The sequence below is a fragment of the Oncorhynchus mykiss genome, chromosome Y, assembly GCF_013265735.2.
Source record: "Oncorhynchus mykiss isolate Arlee chromosome Y, USDA_OmykA_1.1, whole genome shotgun sequence".
NCBI lineage: Eukaryota > Metazoa > Chordata > Actinopteri > Salmoniformes > Salmonidae > Oncorhynchus > Oncorhynchus mykiss.
The window spans coordinates 39,420,205-39,438,811 of record NC_048593.1 but is presented as its reverse complement, the minus strand read 5'-3'; the positions used below and the strand labels follow the sequence as shown (position 1 = coordinate 39,438,811).

The 18,607-nt window shown below is 42.1% G+C and overlaps 1 protein-coding gene across 9 annotated transcripts in view; it reads left to right on the top strand.

Annotated features, from left to right (window-relative positions):
• fryb (furry homolog b (Drosophila)) overlaps window positions 1-18,607 on the top strand; it is a 247,848-nt gene that overhangs the window by 183,000 nt on the left and 46,241 nt on the right. For all 9 annotated transcript variants that reach the window (XM_036967913.1, XM_036967909.1, XM_036967914.1 and 6 more), the window contains exons 38-39: window positions 16,412-16,515; window positions 18,290-18,381. In XM_036967913.1, coding sequence (XP_036823808.1) covers window positions 16,412-16,515; window positions 18,290-18,381 — 196 coding nt within the window. The remainder of the gene's footprint in view (window positions 1-16,411; window positions 16,516-18,289; window positions 18,382-18,607) is intronic.

The following is an 18,607-nucleotide window of genomic DNA, read 5'->3' as shown; positions in this document are numbered from 1 at the left end:
TCACACCTAGGGGACCACTACACAGGTAAACACACAACAATAAATATGATGAAAAACACTAGTCAACGACCTGCTTTTCCTGACTGAAACCATCACACCTAGGGGACCACTACACAGGTAAACACACAACAATAAATATGATGAAAAACACTAGTCAACTACCTGCTTTTCCTGACTGAAACCATCACACCTAGGGGACCACTACACAGGTAAACACACAACAATAAATATGATGAAAAACACTAGTCAACGACCTGCTTTTCCTGACTGAAACCATCACACCTAGGGGACCACTACACAGGTAAACACACAACAATAAATATGATGAAAAACACTAGTCAACGACCTGCTTTTCCTGACTGAAACCATCACACCTAGGGGACCACTACACAGGTAAACACACAACAATAAATATGTTGAAAAACACTAGTCAACTACCTGCTTTTCCTGACTGAAACCATCACACCTAGGGGACCACTACACAGGTAAACACACAACAATAAATATGATGAAAAACACTAGTCAACTACCTGCTTTTCCTGACTGAAACCATCACACCTAGGGGACCACTACACAGGTAAACACACAACAATAAATATGATGAAAAACACTAGTCAACGACCTGCTTTTCCTGACTGAAACCATCACACCTAGGGGACCACTACACAGGTAAACACACAACAATAAATATGATGAAAAACACTAGTCAACTACCTGCTTTTCCTGACTAAAACCATCACACCTAGGGGACCACTACACAGGTAAACACACAACAATAAATATGATGAAAAACACTAGTCAACGACCTGCTTTTCCTGACTGAAACCATCACACCTAGGGGACCACTACACAGGTAAACACACAACAATAAATATGATGAAAAACACTAGTCAACGACCTGCTTTTCCTGACTGAAACCATCACACCTAGGGGACCACTACACAGGTAAACACACAACAATAAATATGATGAAAAACACTAGTCAACTACCTGCTTTTCCTGACTGAAACCATCACACCTAGGGGACCACTACACAGGTAAACACACAACAATAAATATGTTGAAAAACACTAGTCAACGACCTGCTTTTCCTGACTGAAACCATCACACCTAGGGGACCACTACACAGGTAAACACACAACAATAAATATGATGAAAAACACTAGTCAACTACCTGCTTTTCCTGACTGAAACCATCACACCTAGGGGACCACTACACAGGTAAACACACAACAATAAATATGATGAAAAACACTAGTCAACGACCTGCTTTTCCTGACTGAAACCATCACACCTAGGGGACCACTACACAGGTAAACACACAACAATAAATATGATGAAAAACACTAGTCAACGACCTGCTTTTCCTGACTGAAACCATCACACCTAGGGGACCACTACACAGGTAAACACACAACAATAAATATGATGAAAAACACTAGTCAACGACCTGCTTTTCCTGACTGAAACCATCACACCTAGGGGACCACTACACAGGTAAACACACAACAATAAATATGATGAAAAACACTAGTCAACGACCTGCTTTTCCTGACTGAAACCATCACACCTAGGGGACCACTACACAGGTAAACACACAACAATAAATATGATGAAAAACACTAGTCAACGACCTGCTTTTCCTGACTGAAACCATCACACCTAGGGGACCACTACACAGGTAAACACACAACAATAAATATGATGAAAAACACTAGTCAACGACCTGCTTTTCCTGACTAAAACCATCACACCTAGGGGACCACTACACAGGTAAACACACAACAATAAATATGATGAAAAACACTAGTCAACTACCTGCTTTTCCTGACTGAAACCATCACACCTAGGGGACCACTACACAGGTAAACACACAACAATAAATATGATGAAAAACACTAGTCAACGACCTGCTTTTCCTGACTAAAACCATCACACCTAGGGGACCACTACACAGGTAAACACACAACAATAAATATGTTGAAAAACACTAGTCAACTACCTGCTTTTCCTGACTGAAACCATCACACCTAGGGGACCACTACACAGGTAAACACTAGTCAACGACCTGCTTTTCCTGACTGAAACCATCACACCTAGGGGACCACTACACAGGTAAACACACAACAATAAATATGATGAAAAACACTAGTCAACTACCTGCTTTTCCTGACTGAAACCATCACACCTAGGGGACCACTACACAGGTAAACACACAACAATAAATATGATGAAAAACACTAGTCAACTACCTGCTTTTCCTGACTGAAACCATCACACCTAGGGGACCACTACACAGGTAAACACACAACAATAAATATGATGAAAAACACTAGTCAACTACCTGCTTTTCCTGACTGAAACCATCACACCTAGGGGACCACTACACAGGTAAACACACAACAATAAATATGTTGAAAAACACTAGTCAACGACCTGCTTTTCCTGACTGAAACCATCACACCTAGGGGACCACTACACAGGTAAACACACAACAATAAATATGATGAAAAACACTAGTCAACGACCTGCTTTTCCTGACTGAAACCATCACACCTAGGGGACCACTACACAGGTAAACACACAACAATAAATATGTTGAAAAACACTAGTCAACTACCTGCTTTTCCTGACTGAAACCATCACACCTAGGGGACCACTACACAGGTAAACACACAACAATAAATATGATGAAAAACACTAGTCAACTACCTGCTTTTCCTGACTGAAACCATCACACCTAGGGGACCACTACACAGGTAAACACTAGTCAACGACCTGCTTTTCCTGACTGAAACCATCACACCTAGGGGACCACTACACAGGTAAACACACAACAATAAATATGTTGAAAAACACTAGTCAACGACCTGCTTTTCCTGACTGAAACCATCACACCTAGGGGACCACTACACAGGTAAACACACAACAATAAATATGATGAAAAACACTAGTCAACTACCTGCTTTTCCTGACTGAAACCATCACACCTAGGGGACCACTACACAGGTAAACACTAGTCAACGACCTGCTTTTCCTGACTGAAACCATCACACCTAGGGGACCACTACACAGGTAAACACACAACAATAAATATGATGAAAAACACTAGTCAACGACCTGCTTTTCCTGACTAAAACCATCACACCTAGGGGACCACTACACAGGTAAACACACAACAATAAATATGATGAAAAACACTAGTCAACTACCTGCTTTTCCTGACTGAAACCATCACACCTAGGGGACCACTACACAGGTAAACACACAACAATAAATATGATGAAAAACACTAGTCAACTACCTGCTTTTCCTGACTGAAACCATCACACCTAGGGGACCACTACACAGGTAAACACACAACAATAAATATGATGAAAAACACTAGTCAACGACCTGCTTTTCCTGACTGAAACCATCACACCTAGGGGACCACTACACAGGTAAACACACAACAATAAATATGTTGAAAAACACTAGTCAACGACCTGCTTTTCCTGACTGAAACCATCACACCTAGGGGACCACTACACAGGTAAACACACAACAATAAATATGATGAAAAACACTAGTCAACGACCTGCTTTTCCTGACTGAAACCATCACACCTAGGGGACCACTACACAGGTAAACACACAACAATAAATATGTTGAAAAACACTAGTCAACGACCTGCTTTTCCTGACTGAAACCATCACACCTAGGGGACCACTACACAGGTAAACACACAACAATAAATATGTTGAAAAACACTAGTCAACGACCTGCTTTTCCTGACTGAAACCATCACACCTAGGGGACCACTACACAGGTAAACACACAACAATAAATATGATGAAAAACACTAGTCAACGACCTGCTTTTCCTGACTGAAACCATCACACCTAGGGGACCACTACACAGGTAAACACACAACAATAAATATGTTGAAAAACACTAGTCAACGACCTGCTTTTCCTGACTGAAACCATCACACCTAGGGGACCACTACACAGGTAAACACACAACAATAAATATGATGAAAAACACTAGTCAACTACCTGCTTTTCCTGACTGAAACCATCACACCTAGGGGACCACTACACAGGTAAACACACAACAATAAATATGATGAAAAACACTAGTCAACGACCTGCTTTTCCTGACTGAAACCATCACACCTAGGGGACCACTACACAGGTAAACACACAACAATAAATATGATGAAAAACACTAGTCAACTACCTGCTTTTCCTGACTGAAACCATCACACCTAGGGGACCACTACACAGGTAAACACACAACAATAAATATGATGAAAAACACTAGTCAACTACCTGCTTTTCCTGACTAAAACCATCACACCTAGGGGACCACTACACAGGTAAACACACAACAATAAATATGATGAAAAACACTAGTCAACGACCTGCTTTTCCTGACTGAAACCATCACACCTAGGGGACCACTACACAGGTAAACACTAGTCAACGACCTGCTTTTCCTGACTGAAACCATCACACCTAGGGGACCACTACACAGGTAAACACTAGTCAACTACCTGCTTTTCCTGACTGAAACCATCACACCTAGGGGACCACTACACAGGTAAACACACAACAATAAATATGTTGAAAAACACTAGTCAACGACCTGCTTTTCCTGACTGAAACCATCACACCTAGGGGACCACTACACAGGTAAACACACAACAATAAATATGATGAAAAACACTAGTCAACGACCTGCTTTTCCTGACTGAAACCATCACACCTAGGGGACCACTACACAGGTAAACACACAACAATAAATATGTTGAAAAACACTAGTCAACGACCTGCTTTTCCTGACTGAAACCATCACACCTAGGGGACCACTACACAGGTAAACACTAGTCAACGACCTGCTTTTCCTGACTGAAACCATCACACCTAGGGGACCACTACACAGGTAAACACACAACAATAAATATGATGAAAAACACTAGTCAACGACCTGCTTTTCCTGACTGAAACCATCACACCTAGGGGACCACTACACAGGTAAACACTAGTCAACGACCTGCTTTTCCTGACTAAAACCATCACACCTAGGGGACCACTACACAGGTAAACACACAACAATAAATATGATGAAAAACACTAGTCAACGACCTGCTTTTCCTGACTGAAACCATCACACCTAGGGGACCACTACACAGGTAAACACACAACAATAAATATGATGAAAAACACTAGTCAACGACCTGCTTTTCCTGACTGAAACCATCACACCTAGGGGACCACTACACAGGTAAACACACAACAATAAATATGTTGAAAAACACTAGTCAACGACCTGCTTTTCCTGACTGAAACCATCACACCTAGGGGACCACTACACAGGTAAACACACAACAATAAATATGATGAAAAACACTAGTCAACGACCTGCTTTTCCTGACTGAAACCATCACACCTAGGGGACCACTACACAGGTAAACACACAACAATAAATATGTTGAAAAACACTAGTCAACTACCTGCTTTTCCTGACTGAAACCATCACACCTAGGGGACCACTACACAGGTAAACACACAACAATAAATATGATGAAAAACACTAGTCAACGACCTGCTTTTCCTGACTGAAACCATCACACCTAGGGGACCACTACACAGGTAAACACACAACAATAAATATGATGAAAAACACTAGTCAACGACCTGCTTTTCCTGACTGAAACCATCACACCTAGGGGACCACTACACAGGTAAACACACAACAATAAATATGATGAAAAACACTAGTCAACTACCTGCTTTTCCTGACTAAAACCATCACACCTAGGGGACCACTACACAGGTAAACACACAACAATAAATATGATGAAAAACACTAGTCAACGACCTGCTTTTCCTGACTAAAACCATCACACCTAGGGGACCACTACACAGGTAAACACACAACAATAAATATGATGAAAAACACTAGTCAACTACCTGCTTTTCCTGACTGAAACCATCACACCTAGGGGACCACTACACAGGTAAACACACAACAATAAATATGATGAAAAACACTAGTCAACGACCTGCTTTTCCTGACTGAAACCATCACACCTAGGGGACCACTACACAGGTAAACACTAGTCAACGACCTGCTTTTCCTGACTAAAACCATCACACCTAGGGGACCACTACACAGGTAAACACACAACAATAAATATGATGAAAAACACTAGTCAACGACCTGCTTTTCCTGACTGAAACCATCACACCTAGGGGACCACTACACAGGTAAACACTAGTCAACGACCTGCTTTTCCTGACTGAAACCATCACACCTAGGGGACCACTACACAGGTAAACACACAACAATAAATATGATGAAAAACACTAGTCAACGACCTGCTTTTCCTGACTGAAACCATCACACCTAGGGGACCACTACACAGGTAAACACACAACAATAAATATGATGAAAAACACTAGTCAACGACCTGCTTTTCCTGACGACTGAAACCATCACACCTAGGGGACCACTACACAGGTAAACACTAGTCAACGACCTGCTTTTCCTGACTAAAACCATCACACCTAGGGGACCACTACACAGGTAAACACACAACAATAAATATGATGAAAAACACTAGTCAACGACCTGCTTTTCCTGACTGAAACCATCACACCTAGGGGACCACTACACAGGTAAACACTAGTCAACGACCTGCTTTTCCTGACTAAAACCATCACACCTAGGGGACCACTACACAGGTAAACACACAACAATAAATATGATGAAAAACACTAGTCAACGACCTGCTTTTCCTGACTGAAACCATCACACCTAGGGGACCACTACACAGGTAAACACTAGTCAACGACCTGCTTTTCCTGACTAAAACCATCACACCTAGGGGACCACTACACAGGTAAACACTAGTCAACTACCTGCTTTTCCTGACTAAAACCATCACACCTAGGGGACCACTACACAGGTAAACACACAACAATAAATATGATGAAAAACACTAGTCAACGACCTGCTTTTCCTGACTGAAACCATCACACCTAGGGGACCACTACACAGGTAAACACTAGTCAACGACCTGCTTTTCCTGACTGAAACCATCACACCTAGGGGACCACTACACAGGTAAACACACAACAATAAATATGATGAAAAACACTAGTCAACGACCTGCTTTTCCTGACTGAAACCATCACACCTAGGGGACCACTACACAGGTAAACACTAGTCAACGACCTGCTTTTCCTGACTAAAACCATCACACCTAGGGGACCACTACACAGGTAAACACTAGTCAACGACCTGCTTTTCCTGACTGAAACCATCACACCTAGGGGACCACTACACAGGTAAACACACAACAATAAATATGATGAAAAACACTAGTCAACGACCTGCTTTTCCTGACTGAAACCATCACACCTAGGGGACCACTACACAGGTAAACACACAACAATAAATATGATGAAAAACACTAGTCAACGACCTGCTTTTCCTGACTGAAACCATCACACCTAGGGGACCACTACACAGGTAAACACTAGTCAACGACCTGCTTTTCCTGACTGAAACCATCACACCTAGGGGACCACTACACAGGTAAACACTAGTCAACTACCTGCTTTTCCTGACTGAAACCATCACACCTAGGGGACCACTACACAGGTAAACACACAACAATAAATATGATGAAAAACACTAGTCAACGACCTGCTTTTCCTGACTGAAACCATCACACCTAGGGGACCACTACACAGGTAAACACACAACAATAAATATGATGAAAAACACTAGTCAACGACCTGCTTTTCCTGACTGAAACCATCACACCTAGGGGACCACTACACAGGTAAACACACAACAATAAATATGATGAAAAACACTAGTCAACGACCTGCTTTTCCTGACTGAAACCATCACACCTAGGGGACCACTACACAGGTAAACACTAGTCAACTACCTGCTTTTCCTGACTGAAACCATCACACCTAGGGGACCACTACACAGGTAAACACACAACAATAAATATGATGAAAAACACTAGTCAACGACCTGCTTTTCCTGACTAAAACCATCACACCTAGGGGACCACTACACAGGTAAACACTAGTCAACTACCTGCTTTTCCTGACTGAAACCATCACACCTAGGGGACCACTACACAGGTAAACACTAGTCAACTACCTGCTTTTCCTGACTGAAACCATCACACCTAGGGGACCACTACACAGGTAAACACACAACAATAAATATGTTGAAAAACACTAGTCAACGACCTGCTTTTCCTGACTGAAACCATCACACCTAGGGGACCACTACACAGGTAAACACACAACAATAAATATGATGAAAAACACTAGTCAACTACCTGCTTTTCCTGACTGAAACCATCACACCTAGGGGACCACTACACAGGTAAACACACAACAATAAATATGATGAAAAACACTAGTCAACGACCTGCTTTTCCTGACTGAAACCATCACACCTAGGGGACCACTACACAGGTAAACACTAGTCAACGACCTGCTTTTCCTGACTGAAACCATCACACCTAGGGGACCACTACACAGGTAAACACTAGTCAACGACCTGCTTTTCCTGACTGAAACCATCACACCTAGGGGACCACTACACAGGTAAACACACAACAATAAATATGATGAAAAACACTAGTCAACGACCTGCTTTTCCTGACTGAAACCATCACACCTAGGGGACCACTACACAGGTAAACACACAACAATAAATATGATGAAAAACACTAGTCAACTACCTGCTTTTCCTGACTAAAACCATCACACCTAGGGGACCACTACACAGGTAAACACACAACAATAAATATGATGAAAAACACTAGTCAACGACCTGCTTTTCCTGACTGAAACCATCACACCTAGGGGACCACTACACAGGTAAACACACAACAATAAATATGATGAAAAACACTAGTCAACGACCTGCTTTTCCTGACTGAAACCATCACACCTAGGGGACCACTACACAGGTAAACACTAGTCAACGACCTGCTTTTCCTGACTGAAACCATCACACCTAGGGGACCACTACACAGGTAAACACTAGTCAACTACCTGCTTTTCCTGACTAAAACCATCACACCTAGGGGACCACTACACAGGTAAACACTAGTCAACGACCTGCTTTTCCTGACTAAAACCATCACACCTAGGGGACCACTACACAGGTAAACACTAGTCAACTACCTGCTTTTCCTGACTAAAACTATCACACCTAGGGGACCACTACACAGGTAAACACTAGTCAACTACCTGCTTTTCCTGACTAAAACCATCACACCTAGGGGACCACTACACAGGTAAACACACAACAATAAATATGATGAAAAACACTAGTCAACGACCTGCTTTTCCTGACTGAAACCATCACACCTAGGGGACCACTACACAGGTAAACACTAGTCAACGACCTGCTTTTCCTGACTAAAACCATCACACCTAGGGGACCACTACACAGGTAAACACTAGTCAACGACCTGCTTTTCCTGACTAAAACCATCACACCTAGGGGACCACTACACAGGTAAACACTAGTCAACTACCTGCTTTTCCTGACTGAAACCATCACACCTAGGGGACCACTACACAGGTAAACACTAGTCAACGACCTGCTTTTCCTGACTAAAATCATCACACCTAGGGGACCACTACACAGGTAAACACTAGTCAACGACCTGCTTTTCCTGACTGAAACCATCACACCTAGGGGACCACTACACAGGTAAACACTAGTCAACGACCTGCTTTTCCTGACTGAAACCATCACACCTAGGGGACCACTACACAGGTAAACACTAGTCAACTACCTGCTTTTCCTGACTGAAACCATCACACCTAGGGGACCACTACACAGGTAAACACTAGTCAACTACCTGCTTTTCCTGACTGAAACCATCACACCTAGGGGACCACTACACAGGTAAACACTAGTCAACGACCTGCTTTTCCTGACTGAAACCATCACACCTAGGGGACCACTACACAGGTAAACACACAACAATAAATATGATGAAAAACACTAGTCAACGACCTGCTTTTCCTGACTGAAACCATCACACCTAGGGGACCACTACACAGGTAAACACACAACAATAAATATGATGAAAAACACTAGTCAACGACCTGCTTTTCCTGACTGAAACCATCACACCTAGGGGACCACTACACAGGTAAACACACAACAATAAATATGATGAAAAACACTAGTCAACTACCTGCTTTTCCTGACTGAAACCATCACACCTAGGGGACCACTACACAGGTAAACACACAACAATAAATATGATGAAAAACACTAGTCAACGACCTGCTTTTCCTGACTAAAACCATCACACCTAGGGGACCACTACACAGGTAAACACACAACAATAAATATGATGAAAAACACTAGTCAACTACCTGCTTTTCCTGACTGAAACCATCACACCTAGGGGACCACTACACAGGTAAACACACAACAATAAATATGATGAAAAACACTAGTCAACGACCTGCTTTTCCTGACTGAAACCATCACACCTAGGGGACCACTACACAGGTAAACACACAACAATAAATATGATGAAAAACACTAGTCAACGACCTGCTTTTCCTGACTGAAACCATCACACCTAGGGGACCACTACACAGGTAAACACACAACAATAAATATGATGAAAAACACTAGTCAACGACCTGCTTTTCCTGACTGAAACCATCACACCTAGGGGACCACTACACAGGTAAACACACAACAATAAATATGATGAAAAACACTAGTCAACTACCTGCTTTTCCTGACGACTGAAACCATCACACCTAGGGGACCACTACACAGGTAAACACACAACAATAAATATGATGAAAAACACTAGTCAACGACCTGCTTTTCCTGACTGAAACCATCACACCTAGGGGACCACTACACAGGTAAACACACAACAATAAATATGATGAAAAACACTAGTCAACTACCTGCTTTTCCTGACTAAAACCATCACACCTAGGGGACCACTACACAGGTAAACACACAACAATAAATATGATGAAAAACACTAGTCAACGACCTGCTTTTCCTGACTAAAACCATCACACCTAGGGGACCACTACACAGGTAAACACTAGTCAACTACCTGCTTTTCCTGACTGAAACCATCACACCTAGGGGACCACTACACAGGTAAACACACAACAATAAATATGATGAAAAACACTAGTCAACTACCTGCTTTTCCTGACTGAAACCATCACACCTAGGGGACCACTACACAGGTAAACACTAGTCAACTACCTGCTTTTCCTGACTGAAACCATCACACCTAGGGGACCACTACACAGGTAAACACTAGTCAACGACCTGCTTTTCCTGACTGAAACCATCACACCTAGGGGACCACTACACAGGTAAACACACAACAATAAATATGATGAAAAACACTAGTCAACGACCTGCTTTTCCTGACTGAAACCATCACACCTAGGGGACCACTACACAGGTAAACACACAACAATAAATATGATGAAAAACACTAGTCAACTACCTGCTTTTCCTGACTGAAACCATCACACCTAGGGGACCACTACACAGGTAAACACACAACAATAAATATGATGAAAAACACTAGTCAACTACCTGCTTTTCCTGACTGAAACCATCACACCTAGTGGACCACTACACAGGTAAACACACAACAATAAATATGTTGAAAAACACTAGTCAACGACCTGCTTTTCCTGACTGAAACCATCACACCTAGGGGACCACTACACAGGTAAACACACAACAATAAATATGTTGAAAAACACTAGTCAACGACCTGCTTTTCCTGACTGAAACCATCACACCTAGGGGACCACTACACAGGTAAACACACAACAATAAATATGATGAAAAACACTAGTCAACGACCTGCTTTTCCTGACTGAAACCATCACACCTAGGGGACCACTACACAGGTAAACACACAACAATAAATATGATGAAAAACACTAGTCAACGACCTGCTTTTCCTGACTGAAACCATCACACCTAGGGGACCACTACACAGGTAAACACACAACAATAAATATGATGAAAAACACTAGTCAACTACCTGCTTTTCCTGACGACTGAAACCATCACACCTAGGGGACCACTACACAGGTAAACACTAGTCAACGACCTGCTTTTCCTGACTGAAACCATCACACCTAGGGGACCACTACACAGGTAAACACACAACAATAAATATGTTGAAAAACACTAGTCAACGACCTGCTTTTCCTGACTGAAACCAAGAGGATAACGAGACGAGATGCCCTGGGGGAAAAAAACTTTACTATTAAAAATGACTTTTTATTTTAGTCTACGAAAGTGTGACGAGACGAGACTTCCATGTGAGACTAATGGACATCTCATTTGCCATGAAGCTCCTGCAGAATATTTTATGCAGTCCTCTCATTGGCAGGATTGTCATCTTTCATTTGAGCTGATCTGCGCGGCTCTCCCACACAGCTCCCAGGCGGTCTCTTCAGTCACTCTCCCACACAGCTCCCAGGCAGTCTCTTCAGTCACTCTCCCACACAGCTCCCAGGCGGTCTCTTCAGTCACTCTCCCACACAGCTCCCAGGCGGTCTCTTCAGTCACTCTCCCACACAGCTCCCAGGCGGTCTCTTCAGTCACTCTCCCACACAGCTCCCAGGCGGTCTCTTCAGTCACTCTCCCACACAGCTCCCAGGCGGTCTCTTCAGTCACTCTCCCACACAGCTCCCAGGCGGTCTCTTCAGTCACTCTCCCACACAGCTCCCAGGCGGTCTCTTCAGTCACTCTCCCACACAGCTCCCAGGCGGTCTCTTCAGTCACTCTCCCACACAGCTCCCAGGCGGTCTCTTCAGTCACTCTCCCACACAGCTCCCAGGCGGTCTCTTCAGTCACTCTCCCACACAGCTCCCAGGCGGTCTCTTCAGTCACTCTCCCACACAACTCCCAGGCGGTCTCTTCAGTCACTCTCCCACACAGCTCCCAGGCGGTCTCTTCAGTCACTCGTCAATCTTTTGAACTGACGTGAAGCCGCTAGGAAACAATACTGTTTACAGTTGTAGGATCTTAGTTTGATCAATCCTTTTGTTGCTGAGAATTTTCCTGCACAGTAGGAAATGGAAACTTGTAGTGTACTCAAAGTAAAAAAAAAAAATTAAAAGCATGCTTCTAAAGTTTGTAATTTTCACTTTAAAATGTCAGACTTCATTTGCCCTAATGAAAAAGGTAACAACCCCAACAAAAAAGTATTATAATCCACATAATATTTCATATTTCCTGTTGCTGCAGGATAATTTTTCTGCTGTAGCAAACTTTGTCATATATAGATCCATAATTTCATCTATTTTTGCTTTGATCTCATCAGAAGCTCTATTTTCTGACACTGTTATTCATTTATCTGTGTTGCGGTCCACAAATGCCATTTGTTGACTATTAGGAGTACAGTAATACTTCTGGCATATCTGGAAAGCTAAAATTCGCCCCTTTTCAGGGAAACCGGAGTTATTTATGACCTTGACGGTTATGATGGGGAGAAAGTCAGAGCTGTAAATTGTTTAACCTGTAGCCAAGACTTTATGGTAGGCCTATATGATTGACTAAGGCTAGCATTGGTTACAATATGCCACAATATCAATGTTGCCAGCTATGGTATATGAGGGGATAGTAGGCCTAGTTGGACATGGCTATCTGAATGTGTACAGTAGCCTAGATATGACATTATTTAATAGAAAAGAATGCACTGACTATATTGGGACAGAAGTGGTGTGACCAAGGGAATGGAATCTATTATGTACAAGATGGAAGGTAAGTTAGAGGTGTGTATGAACTATTTAATAAAACAAAAGACAACTACAATGACTAAAACTAGACTTAAATGACTGTGACTAAAATAGGACTTAAATGACTGTGACTAAAACTAGACTTAAATGACTGACTAAAATAGGACTTAAATGACTGTGACTAAAATAGGACTTAAATGACTGACTAAAACTAGACTTAAATAACTGTGACTAAAACTAGACTTAAATTACTGACTAAAATAGGACTTAAATGACTGTGACTGAAATAGGACTTAAATGACTGACTAAAATAGGACTTAAATGACTGTGACTAAAATAGGACTTAAATGACTGTGACTAAAATAGGACTTAAATGACTGACTAAAATAGGACTTAAATGACTGTGACTAAAATAGGACTTAAATGACTGACTAAAACTAGACTTAAATGACTGTGACTAAAATAGGACTTAAATGACTGTGACTAAAATAGGACTTAAATGACTGACTAAAATAGGACTTAAATGACTGTGACTAAAATAGGACTTAAATGACTGTGACTAAAATAGGACTTAAATGACTGACTAAAACTAGACTTAAATAACTGTGACTAAACCTAGACTTACATTACTGACTAAAATAGGACTTAAATGACTGTGACTAAAATAGGACTTAAATGACTGACTAAAATAGGACTTAAATGACTGTGACTAAAACTAGACTTAAATGACTGACTAAAATATGACTTAAATCACTGTGACTAAAACTAGACTTAAATGACTGACTAAAATATGACTTAAATGACTGTGACTAAAATAGGACTTAAATGACTGTGACTAAAATAGGACTTAAATGACTGTGACTAAAATAGGACTTAAATGACTGTGACTAAAATAGGACTTAAATGACTGTGACTAAAATATGACTTAAATGACTGTGACTAAAATAGGACTTAAATGACTGTGACTAAAATAGGACTTAAATGACTGTGACTAAAACTAGACTTAAATGACTCACTAAAATAGGACTTAAATGACTGTGACTAAAACTAGACTTAAATGACTGACTAAAATAGGACTTAAATGACTGTGACTAAAACTAGACTTAAATGACTGCGACTAAAACTAGACTTAAATGACTGACTAAAATAGGACTTAAATGACTGTGACTAAAACTAGACTTAAATGACTGCGACTAAAACTAGACTTAAATGACTGACTAAAATAGGACTTAACAAAAATAACACTGACACACATGCACATCCAGTACACACGTGCACACACACACATGCACCTGCATACCTTTCCAGCCAAGAGGCTGCTAATCTGCTGATCCAGCTGCAGGACAGAATGTAGAGAATTTAGGTGGTTCCTCACCCCCTAAATATAATGATCTCTGTCTCAGTAAGACAATATATTTATCTCTGTCTCAGTAAGACAATATAAAATGTATACTCTTGTGAATGCTATGGTTTTTACTAGATTACTTGTAGTTTTTCATGTTGTTTGTCTGTAATTTTTGTAATGGCTCGGTGCTGCCTACCTTGGCCAGGATGCTCTTGAAAAAGAGATTTTAAATCTCAATGAGCCCTTCCTGGTTAAATAAAGGTTAAAATAATAATAATAATTAAAAAATATTTATCTCTGTCTCAGTAAGAAAATATAATAATCTGTTTTAGTAAGATCACATTTATTTTACCAGGTAAATTGACTGAGAACACGTTCTCATTTACAGCAACAAACAGGGAAATAGTTACAGGGGGATGAATGAGCCAATTGTAAACTGGGGATTATTAGGTGACCAGGATGGTTTGAGGGCCAGACTGGGAATTTAGCCAGGACACCGGGGTTAACACCCCTACTCTTACGATAAGTGCCATGGGATCTTTAGTGACCTCAGGGAGTCAGGACACCCGTCCTGAGGAAAGAGTGCCTCCTACTGTCCCATCCAAATGACAGCACCCTACACAGGGGCATTGGGATATATATTTTTTTAGACCAGAGCAAAGAGTGCCTCTACTGGCCCTCCAACACCACTTCCTGCAGCATCTGGTCTCCCATCCAGGGACTGACCAGGACCAACCCTGCTTGGCTTCAGAAGCAAGCCAGCAGTGGTATGCAGGGTGGTATGCTGCTGGCTTGCTGAGATAATATAATTATCTCTGTCTCAGTAAGATAATATAAACATCTCTGTCTCAGTAAAACAATATAATCATCTCTGTCTCAGTAAGAAAATATAAACATCTCTGTCTCAGTAAGAAAATATAAACATCTCTGTCTCAGTAAGAAAGAGATCAGAGATATCAATAGAGAGACATACAACGACACTGTCGAGGAAAGACGTGTGTCTATTTAAAATGCTGTCTGTCAACTGTGTGCGTGTTCTTCTCTACAGTTGGACTATATGACAATGTCATAAAATAAATTGTTTGGGAGAAAAAACGTTAAAAGTTCATGTTAATGTAGCATGTTTATATCAAGACCTCTATTTCTGTTCCAAAACTAGTTTTTTCAAATGTGCAGATACTTGCAAATTGCTTTTTATTCCCTTTGTTCATTTGTACCGGTTAACTAACTCAATCATGTGTTGTGTTGTGCGTTCTCTCAGGTGTAACATAGCAGTGATCTTCATGACAGAGATGGTGGTGGACCACAGTGTGAGAGAGGACTGGGCCCTTCACCTTCCACTACTGCTGCACGCCCTCTTCCTAGGTACAGTACCATCTCTGTGTCTCTGTCTGTCTCGCTCTCGCACGCACGCACACGCACACACACACACACTGAGTGACGGAGCGGTCTAAGGTACTGCATCTCAGTGCTAGAGGCGTCACTACAGACACCCTGGTTCGATTCCAGGATGTATCACAACCGGACGTAATTGGGAGTCTCATAGGGCGGCGCACAATTGGCTCAGCATCGTCCGGGTTTGGCCGGTGTAGGCCGTCATAGTAAATAAGAAGTTGTTCTTAACTGACTTACCTAGTAAAATAAAGGTTAAATAAAAAATTACAAAATAATAATAATTCATCCAAACGTGTTAATGATGGACTGCTTGGGCCTGTGTGTGTGAGGTGTATTTGTCGGTGTGTGTGTGTGTGTGTGTGTGTAGTAGTGTGCATTTCTCCTTTGCCAATATAATCCATCCACCTGACAGGTGTGGCATATCAAGAAGCTGATTAAAACAGAGTGATCATTACATATGTGCACCTTGTGTCGGGGCCAATAAAAGACCACTCTAAAATGTGCAGTATTGTCACACAACGCAATGCCACAGATGTCTCAGGTTTTGAAGAAGCGTGCAATTGGCATGCTGACATCAGAAATGTCCACCAGAGCTGTTGCCAGAGAATTTAATGTTAATTTCTCTACCATAAGCCGCCTCCAACGTAGTTTTAGAGAATTTGATAATACGTCCAGCCGGCCTCACAACCGCAGACCACGTGTAACCACGCCAACCCAGGACCTCCACATACAGCCTCTTCACCAGGGGGATTGTCTGAGACCAGACACCCAGACAGCTGATTAAATAGAGTATTTCTGTCTGTAATAAAGCGCTTTTGTGGGGAAACACTCATTCTGATTGGCTGGGCATGGCTCCCCGGTGGCTGCGCCCCTGCCCCAGTCATGTGGAATTAATAGATTAGGGCTTAATGAATTTATTTCAGTTGACTGATTCCCTTGTTTGAACTGTTGCATGTTGCGTTTATATTTTTGTCCAGTATAGTACTATGATCTCACATGTCTATACTGAAGAGCTTCTTTGTGTCATGCATGGGGCCTTTACTGTTTCCTGTCCTGTATCCCTATAGGTCTGGACCCCTACAGGTCTGGACCCCAAAAGGTCTGGACCACTACAGGTCTGGATCCCAAAAGGCCTGGACCCCGAAAGGTCTGGACCCCTACAGGTCTAACGTTCTCTCTATTCTCCAGGTCTAGACCCCTACTGGTCTAATGTTGTCTCTATTCTCCAGGTCTGGACCCCTACAGGTCTAACGTTCTCTCTATTCTCCAGGTCTGGACCCTTACAGGTCTGGACCCCTACAGGTCTAACGTTCTCTCTATTCTCCAGGTCTGGACCCCTACATGTCTAACGTTCTCTCTATTCTTCAGGTCTAGACCACTACAGGTCTGGACCCCTACAGGTCTAATGTTGTCTCTATTCTCCAGGTCTAGACCCCTACAGGTCTAACGTTCTCTCTATTCTCCAGGTCTGGACCCCTACAGGTCTGGACCCCTACAGGTCTAACGTTCTCTCTATTCTCCAGGTCTAGACCCCTACAGGTCTAACGTTGTCTCTATTCTCCAGGTCTGGACCCCTACAGGTTGAATGCTGTCTCTATTATCCAGGTCTGGACCCCTACAGGTCTAACGTTCTCTCTATTCTCCAGGTCTGGACCCCTACAGGTCTGGACCCCTACAGGTCTAACGTTCTCTCTATTCTCCAGGTCTAGACCCCTACAGGTCTAACGTTCTCTCTATTCTCCAGGTCTAGACCACTACAGGCCAGAGGTGTTTGAACACAGCAAGCGTCTCCTCCTCCACCTCCTCATCGCTTTATCCTGCAACAACAACTTCCAGGTATTTCTATTTATTATGGATCCCCATTAGTTCCTGCCAAGGCAGCAGCTACCCTTCCTGGGGTTTATTATAATAATTATAATAGTTATAGTTATAGTTATAATTTTTTTTTAACATTACAATACATTCGCTCTGAAAAAACGTTTTCCAATGGGAAGCTTTGGCGCAAGAGAGGAATAAGACCAGCATGTTTTTATGGTTGTGTGTAAGATTGTCTGAGAGTTTG